This window comes from Gymnoscopelus braueri (genome assembly GCF_963280865.1).
Source record: "Gymnoscopelus braueri genome assembly, chromosome: 6".
Taxonomy (NCBI): domain Eukaryota; kingdom Metazoa; phylum Chordata; class Actinopteri; order Myctophiformes; family Myctophidae; genus Gymnoscopelus; species Gymnoscopelus braueri.
The window spans coordinates 56379430-56388455 of NC_137607.1; the positions used below are offsets into that span (position 1 = coordinate 56379430).

General features: G+C 43.4%; 1 protein-coding gene across 1 annotated transcript in view; it reads left to right on the forward strand.

Moving 5' to 3' along the window:
* LOC308087018 (extracellular calcium-sensing receptor-like) overlaps nucleotides 1-8366 on the forward strand; it is a gene marked incomplete at both ends in the record, with an annotated part of 28534 nt that extends 20168 nt beyond the window's left edge. The window contains 5 exons of the mRNA XM_080430659.1: nucleotides 3009-3278; nucleotides 3849-3854; nucleotides 6201-6428; nucleotides 7055-7178; nucleotides 7453-8366. Of these exons, the coding sequence (XP_080286785.1) occupies nucleotides 3009-3278; nucleotides 3849-3854; nucleotides 6201-6428; nucleotides 7055-7178; nucleotides 7453-8366 (1542 nt within the window). The remainder of the gene's footprint in view (nucleotides 1-3008; nucleotides 3279-3848; nucleotides 3855-6200; nucleotides 6429-7054; nucleotides 7179-7452) is intronic.
* Between the last annotated feature and the right edge of the window lie 660 nt (nucleotides 8367-9026).

The window sequence follows — 9026 nt, forward strand, 5'->3', positions numbered from 1 at the left end:
AACACAATTGGCCCGTGTTCGGGAGAGGGAAGCCGGGCGAGGAGGGTGATACTGGTCATTGCAGGTACTCCTACGGGCTGGGGCGGCACCTGTCAGCGGGGAGTGTTGGGGCGGGAGGAGTAGAACGAAGGCTCTGTCAGCTCTATTCTGTGCCAGTTTTCCCAGCCGCAACGCTACCCTTAACCTGATAATGGAGCTGCACCGCCCCAATAGGTTATTCTAGCACCTGCTCTACCGTCACCATTATGCCGACACCATTATTTGCGCATGGAGGTGTGCCCGTGGGCGTGTTGTTGCTATATCCCCCACATTGCAATTCTACAGACACACATGGGTACGGCTTGGGGAGGGGGGATAGTGGATTCTAGAAGCACCCGCTGGTTTATAAAATCACCCGTCAAGTGCACACAGACACTACAATGGCTTTGTGCGTTGGACCATGAGCCGTGTTGCCAGCCTTGGAGAGAAATAAGCAACCGCAGTCCGCAGGTCTATGAAAACAAAAAGAAGCAACTATAAGGCCACATGAGCACTTCAAACTACTAACTAGAGCTTTCATATCCCCTAAATATTTCAGCCCGGCTCGACTAATAATTGACAAATTAGACCCAGCCCAGCCCGTCAGTCATTTTTCTAAAGAAGCCTTATTTCTCATTAAATCTTGGTAATTCGTTAATTCTTCCAACAGTCTATATTTTATTTAAAAAACAGCTTGGAGCAAATAGGGCTATATAAATATATACACTGCCCCATAACCATTTTAAAAATGATTATGGTTATTCTATGAAATATATGTTTCATAGAATAACCGTAATCATTTTTGCGATGGAGAAATCACATCCAATGTTACCTTCTAGGCTACTGCCGCTGCCTGTGCTGTCATTTGAAGAAATAATCCAACATTTACTTTGAGGTGAAAAAGACATGAAGAAAGCTCAATAGTCTGAAGATGTCATGTTATGGTTTAAACTTTAAAGGGATCTCGATCTGCTGCTGCGTCATGACAAGACAGCTGAGTGATTTGACCTACTTTTGAGTTGCGCTGCCCTGTTGATTAATTATTTGGCATCAGCTGTGTAAGAAATGAATATATAACTATTTTAAATGGCTTTCATATACTCTTGGGGATCTGACTAATATGACAAGTTGCTTATTGTGAACACAATAGCCTACGCTACAAATTAATTAATATGTGAATTTATTTGGATGTAAAAAGACCCGGCTCAGCCGGTGCCGACGGGCCGGGTCGGGTCCCGTTGGGTTTGGGCTAAAATCTTAAGCACTTACATTTTTTATAAGATGAGAGGATCATCTAGTGTGATTTTCATTTTGGCTACTGTCTCATTAAACCCATGCTGCGGGTGAATATTATATTATAGCCTATATTATATATATTAGCCTATATTATTATTATATTCCCCGCGTAAACGCTACGTTCATGACCCCCCAAAATAACCATATTTGAACTGGGGACCCCCCCATTTTGTTTGACTCGGTTCCACAGATAAATATTGTGAAAATAGCAGATCTACAAGCTCGCCAGGCGTTGGGTGCTCCATTGTGGTCTCGACCCACAGGTTGAGAACCACTGCATTAAAAGCTCCAAGCAAGTTACATGTCTAGTATGTTGTTGACCACGTAATGTAATATTTTTGGTTTAGTGTTAGGCTTCTCCGTGGCGCGCGCGCCTCATTGCATGCTGTCCAAAATAACAGATCTGTAAGCTGTCGACAGACATGACGCAGCGCCGTTGATAGCTTGTATGTCTGTTATTTTGGGTAGGTAGGCGACGCACATACGCATCGCAGCAATGTGTCTGGGTTTGAGAGGCTTTGATTGATGTAAACTTAAAGTTTAGCTCTGGATTACTGAACAAAGGTGGATGATGAAAGATAACGGGGACAATATGGATGTAAGTTAACTTTAACTGCGTCACTTCAGAGGAAACTATGGAGCTACTACAGAGTAGTATGTTTACACACCCCTGGAATCCATTAGAATGGTGGAAATAGAACAATACAGCCAACGTGAGTACATAGGCTATAGACCTTTCCTAAAACTGTCCAATTTAGTATACCCATGTGCTACTGTTTGTCTGTGTACCACGTAGGAGCGTTGTCGCAACATGATGTAATTAATTATTTGGGAGCAGCTGGTGTGTACCAATAGTATACATATTTTAAATGGCTTTCATATACTATTCCGGATCTGACTAATATGACAAGCTTATTGTGAACACAATAGGCTACAAATTAATATAAAAATGTATTTGGATAAAATAAAAAAAAGAAGGAAAACAAGCCCAATGTGGCTTATAATAATCAGACCAGGCAACAGTGCAGACAGGTAGATAGGCTAGAGCATATATTGGATCGGGATGACGGCTAGCGCAGTCTTCTCTTAAAGGCAATGGCTTCTGGCACGGTGATTGGTTTTATCATTGTAACGCCCAAACCACACCTATGCATAATGTAACGGGTAGCTCAGGTGTTTGGCGGGTGAGGGGGGTGCCATAGAATACCGAATTTTGCGGGGAAACGCCTCTTGCCTAGTCCGAAATCCGAAATGAGTGGTTTGTTCAAATTTCAGCTGGAATAGGGCCCTATGTCCTCCTGGTGGGGGCTCCTCACTGGCAGGTGAGTCAGTAGGATACAGCAGTGACAACACAGAAAGGTGTGGGGAGGAATCAATTGGCATGACGACTAAATTGGGGAGAAAACGGGGTCAAAAATAATTGGCTACTCTAAATGTTTTGTTAATATATATATATATATATATATATATATATATATATATATATATATATATATATTCAAAGATTTGCACAAATATTCACAATTTTTCAAAGAAATCTGACCTACAAGCTCATAGCGCGGCACCCGGTGCCACGCTATGGGCTTGTAGATCTGCTATTTTGGAATAGCCCAAATAAATGACACAGATGCGTTCCCGGATTGAATGGATTATTACGCACTTACAGTGTATCCCTCCATTCTTCATCCAATCAGGTGCGAGCTATGCTGCAGATCATGTTGAGGTTCAGGTGGACCTGGGTAGGCCTGCTGTTCATAGACGACGCCTACGGCCACGATGCTGCACACATCTTCCAGACTGAGCTGAGCCGGTCCGGGTGGGGCTGCCTGGCCTACGTGGAGGTCCTGCCCTGGGACAGCGACCCGGGCGAACTGCAGAGGATCGTCTCTGTGATGAGGACCTCCTCGGCTCGTGTGGTCTTCATATACGTATATGGCATCCGTATGGTTAAACTCATGGATGAGGTTTGGGGTTATGAATTATGATCCATGTTAAAGAAGTAGTTCACACAACAAATTACTTATTTTCTATCAATTACACACCCCATGAAGCATTGAATTCATGGAGATTTTTTTGTTTTTGTCACATTCCTGAGACAATCATTTGACCCGGCGGTCTCTTCCACCGGTCATAAAATGATTGGCTCAGGAATGCGACAAAAACAAAAACATCTCCATGAATTCAATGCTTCATGGGGTGTAATTGATAGAAAATAAGTAACTTGTTAGGTGCTCTTAGACAGCCAATAGGGGCAGGCTGTAATCACTTCAGCCCGCCCCCTCTGTGTTCCTATTGGCTGGGCTTGAAACAGCCATAACTCCGGTTCCCAGCATGCTAAACTTCCCAAACTCTGTATAGGTGCTCTTAGACGGTCAATAGGGACAGGCTGTAATTGCTAAAGCCAGCTTTAAAGAAACAGCTTTAAAATGAATGGACAGGGATTTAACATTGTTCCTCTAGTTCATATAGCTTAATGAAATGAACTCATCAAAGGCACCACTCACTTCACACTGGGTGTGATTGTTTCCCTACAGCAGAAGGTAACAGGTCTTCAGTGCATCGCTGGTATAGAGTTTATAACGGACTCATTCAACAGGTGGTCCATCAAAAGGTAACAGGTCTACAGTGGATCGCTGGTATAGAGTTTATAACAGACTCAAAGCTCCAGACTCCTCTCTACCTTCCCTACCTGAGAGGCAGCCTGGGGATCGCACTCCGTCGTGGAGAGATGCCAGGATTTAAAGACTTCTTGTTGAAAATACATCCTGACAATGACCTTGACAACAGCCATGAAAATATCATAGTGAGTCTTCTGCTTGTTTTCCTTTGGTGTGTGTGTGTGTGTGTGTGTGTGTGTGTGTGTGTGTGTGTGTGTGTGTGTGTGTGTGTGTGTGTGTGTGTGTGTGTGTGTGTGTGTGTGTGTGTGTGTGTGTGTGTGTGTGTGTGTGTGCGCGTGCGTGCGTGTATATATATCTTTTTTTCACACACGTCTGTTTAAGTCTTAATTGTGTTTCTTCAGGTGAGGCAGTTTTGGGAGCACACATTTGGGTGTAAATTTGCACCCCTTCCATCAGAGTGGGTGGATGCTGGTGGAAGGGTGTGTTCTGGACAAGAGGACCTGGGAGCAGCAGAAAGCACCCTGTTGGATGTGTCTGAACTCAGGGAGGATTATAATGTGTACAAGGCTGTGTATGCCTTGGCCCACGCCCTCCATGCCATGCTGCAGTGTGTGCCAGGAAGAGGGCCTTTCCCTGGGCACAGCTGTGCCAGTCTGCAGACAACACAGCCATGGCAGGTTGTAATATTAATACACACTTTGCTAGAGTTTCTAGTTGGATATCATTTTGAACTAGAAAAAGTGCTCCTCAGAGCACAGGTCAGGTAGGTTATTGTGGCCTCCTGGTGGCGCTATAATAGGCCAATGTGAAAAGGGTGCCATTTCTTCTTAGGCCTTTCACGGCAAACAGGCACTGCAGTCATGATTAGAGGCGTTTTGTTCCAAAAATGTGTTTCGCTAAATTAGACCTGCTGGTGGCGCTATTACAGGCCAATGTGAAAAGGCCTAGTGGGATCTGCGTGCAAAGTTTCATGGAAATTGCACGCTGCGTCCATGATTTGAGGCATTTTGTTCAAAACGGACCAATCCTGCAGACTTTGGAAGCCAATGTTTGCCAATTAGGATGGAATATGAAATATCGGACAGATCCGTCCTGATCACATGACTATAGAGATACTGTGTACAGATTTGCGTGATTTTTGAACAGAATTTGAAGGAGTAATATCCAAAAATGTGTTTCACAAATTTCGGCCTCAAAATGGAAGGCTGATGTTTTTCCTTGGCCTCTAGGGAGTATGTGTGCAAAGTTTCAAGCAGATCTGTGCAGTTTTAGTTGAAAATGCCAATCGGCCTGTTTTAGCGCCACCATGAGGCTGATTTGAAAAAATCCAAGTGGCATTTTGTCCTCGGCCTAGTGGGAATGTTTGTGCAAAATGTCACGGAAATCGCTAGCTGCGTTCATGATTTGACACATTTTGTTCAAAATGGACCATTCCTGCAAACTTTGGAAGCCAATCTTAGCCAATCAGGATGGAATATGGAAAATGGGACAGATCCGTGTTGATCACATGACTATAGAGATAATGTGGTCCGATTTGTGTGATTTTTGGACAAAATGGAGTAACAAAAAAAAAAAATTGTGCAAAAATCGGCCTCATGGTGGCGCTATGACAGGCTGATCTGAAAAATTCGGGCAGAGGTTCTGAATTGGCATCCAGGGAGTGTGTGTGCACAGTTTCGCAGTGACTGGGTCAACGGTGCCAAAGTTTAGCTGGTCAAGGACGGACGGACGGACGGACAGACAGACAGACAGGGTGCAAAATATACTCTATCGCCATGCCTTTCAGCCTGGCGGAGACAATAATAATGAATATGTAATATTGGTACAAAGCATGAAAGACTTACATACAAGGATTAAACTGTATAAATACTTTTCTTATAATGACATATAATGATACTTAAAGGAGTAGTTCACAAAACAAATACTTATTTTCTATGAATTACACACCCCATGAAGCATTGAATTCATGGAGACTTTTTTGTTTTTGTCGCTTTCTTAAGCCAATACTTTGAAAGATGCTAATGTATCCGGTAGGAAACACAAAGGAGACTCTTAGTTTCTCCTACTGTAAATACAACCTGTCATCCAATTATTGGCTTAGGAATGCGTCTAAAACCCAAATAAATCTACATGAATTCAAGGCTTCATGGGGTGTGTAACTGATATAAGTTATGTCATTTTTTGGGTGAACTATTCCTTTAATGCCTGCAGTAATGTTTATACCCCCCCCCCACCCCTCTTCATAATTGTGTTCATCACCATTTCCAGCTTGTATATTACCTGGAAAAGGTCAACTTCACCACATCATTTGGTGATCGTGTATCATTTGATAAAAACAGCGATGCCTCACCAATCTGTGAGGTCATGAACTTGGTGTGGCTCCCAGATGGAGGAGTAACGGTTCAGAACGTAGGAGTGTTCAAGAAGTCAGCCTCCGGAGAAGAAGAACTCATCCTGGATGAAGAAACCATCTTATGGAACTTTGAAATCAACAAGGTCATTTTGGCTCGTTTTAAAAATGCCCAATGATATTGAGCCCATGATGTGAATGTGATTGAGTTTGGACCATAGACTGTAAAAATGAATGGACAAAGCTATGCCATTGGTTTCTACAGATCGTAAATTAAGCCGATTGTTCAGGAATTTCAAATCCGCCATCTTTCTATATCGTGTCATATCGCGTCATAGCTAATGCAACCGGAAATGAATGCTATTGGTTGGGTAGCTTGTCAGTCAAGAGCGGGTGCGGGGAATGAATGCTATTGGTTGTGTAGCTTGTCAATCAAATCATCCCGCCCCTCCTAGAGCATACCCTACTTTATCGTCAATTTAAAAATAAATGGGACCATAATTTACCAAAGCGCAGATCATTGTGATTGAAAGAAGACTTTAAACTAGCAACTGGAAGCATATAGTATTTATGAAAATGTTTATTAAGGTAAGAAAATCAAGTCTAAAACCCACCCACTTGCATTGATAAAACATCTTTCTGACACCAGCAGGGGTAAAACAGCGAAACTACAGGCATATGAACTGTCACTTCCTATCTAGACTCAATTTCAAAGGCCAATGCTGGGCCCTTGGTTTGGACTGAAATTGATTATTGTTACTTTCCTCCGCAGCCTCCTCGGTCAGTGTGCAGTGAGAGCTGTTCTCCTGGAACCCGCCTTGCCAGAAGGAAAGGAGAACCTGTCTGCTGCTTTGACTGCATCGCTTGTTCTGAGGGAGAGATCAGCAATGAGACTGGTATATAGTAGCTTTACATTATGCATCGTCGCTGTCGCGCAAAAACCTCTTATCTCCATATTCAAACTTTTTTTTTTCTTGTAAAGCTCAAAACCCAGCGTGAAGCGATGCATTTTGAGCTTGTAGATCTGCTACTTTCTCTATTTTTGGATTTGAATCCCGGAAAGTAACAGTTTTGGACATTCCCACTCGACAAAGACAATACGTACAGTAGAGTATCTTTATGCTGATACTGTACTTGTTCATCCCTTTTAACCTTTTCCCTCTTGTTCAGACTCTACAGAGTGCACCAGTTGTCCAGAGGACTTCTGGTCCGGTCCCCAGCGTGACCGGTGTGTCCCCAAGAGCGTGGAGTTCCTCTCCTACCACGAGCCCTTGGGTATATCCTTGACAACCATCTCGTTGTTTGGCGCGCTCGTCTGCGCCGTCGTCCTGGGAATCCTCTTCTACCATCGAGACACGCCCATGGTGCGCGCCAACAACTCGGAGCTCAGCTTCCAACTCTTGCTGTCGCTCAAACTGTGTTTCCTGTGCTCGCTTCTGTTCATCGGACGTCCCAGACTCTGGACTTGTCAGCTGAGGCACGCTGTGTTCGGGATCAGCTTTGTGCTGTGCGTCTCGTGTATCCTGGTGAAGACCATGGTCGTGTTGGCCGTGTTCAAATCCTCCAAGCCCGGGGGCGCGGACGTTCTGAGGTTTTTCGGCGTGATGCAGCAGAGAGGAACGGTTCTGACTCTTACCTCCATCCAGGCGATAATCTGCACGGCCTGGCTCGTGTCTGCCTCGCCGACTCCTCATAAAAACACAAAATACACCAGCGAAAAGATAGTTTATGAGTGTGCGGTGGGATCAACGGTTGGTTTTGCGGTCTTACTGGGTTATATCGGTTTACTGGCAATCCTCAGCTTCGTCCTAGCGTTCATGGCGCGGAATCTTCCGGACAACTTCAACGAAGCCAAGTTGATCACGTTCAGCATGTTGATCTTCTGTGCCGTGTGGATAGCCTTCATCCCGGCGTATATCAGCTCTCCAGGCAAATATGCAGACGTAGTGGAGGTATTCGCTATTTTAGCGTCTAGTTTTGGCCTCTTGGTGGCGCTGTTTGCACCAAAGTGTTATATAATGATTTTGAAACCTGAGAGAAACACTAAGAAATCCATCATGGGTCGCGGAGCCACCAAGACGTAGAAGGAGAAATGCAATGATCGTATATTTTCGGTGTATTTTATAACAATACGTACATATGGATATATCGCCTTGTCAGTAATAGATTCAGTTTTCTATCAGATTAAACTAAATCCAGTCAGAGATGCAAACATCTGTTATCTATCATGAATAAAGTTGGTGAAAAGTTGTTTCCGTACATTTGTGACTGGGTACAATGCTTTATGCCGCAAGTTGGCATTTTTCATTTTTCATTTTTTTACAGATTATAAAAGTACAGAATATAAGCTTTCATATGATGTATCATTCATTGAAATCGGAACACATTTGAAGAAGATGTGCTCATTTGAATCTGGTTATCTATAATAGTGCAATCTGAGATAATCCCTTATAAAGAATTGTCACTTCTAGCACCTCTCAGCTCCAGGTACTGGGCGTGAACAATGGGTAATTTATTCAGCCTAGCCACTCCTCTAATCACTCCCCCATTGACACCTTTCAGTCAGCTGTGTCCACTCTATTTAGTGCCAGGGACCCCCATAGAGGATCTGTGTTGTAAAAAAATAGGCATATTAAGTAATCATCATCATAATAGATTTAATCAAATATTTATTTGAAAATAGCAGATCTACAAGCTCACAATGCATGCTTGTAGATCGGCAATTTTCAAATAGCCAATGTAAG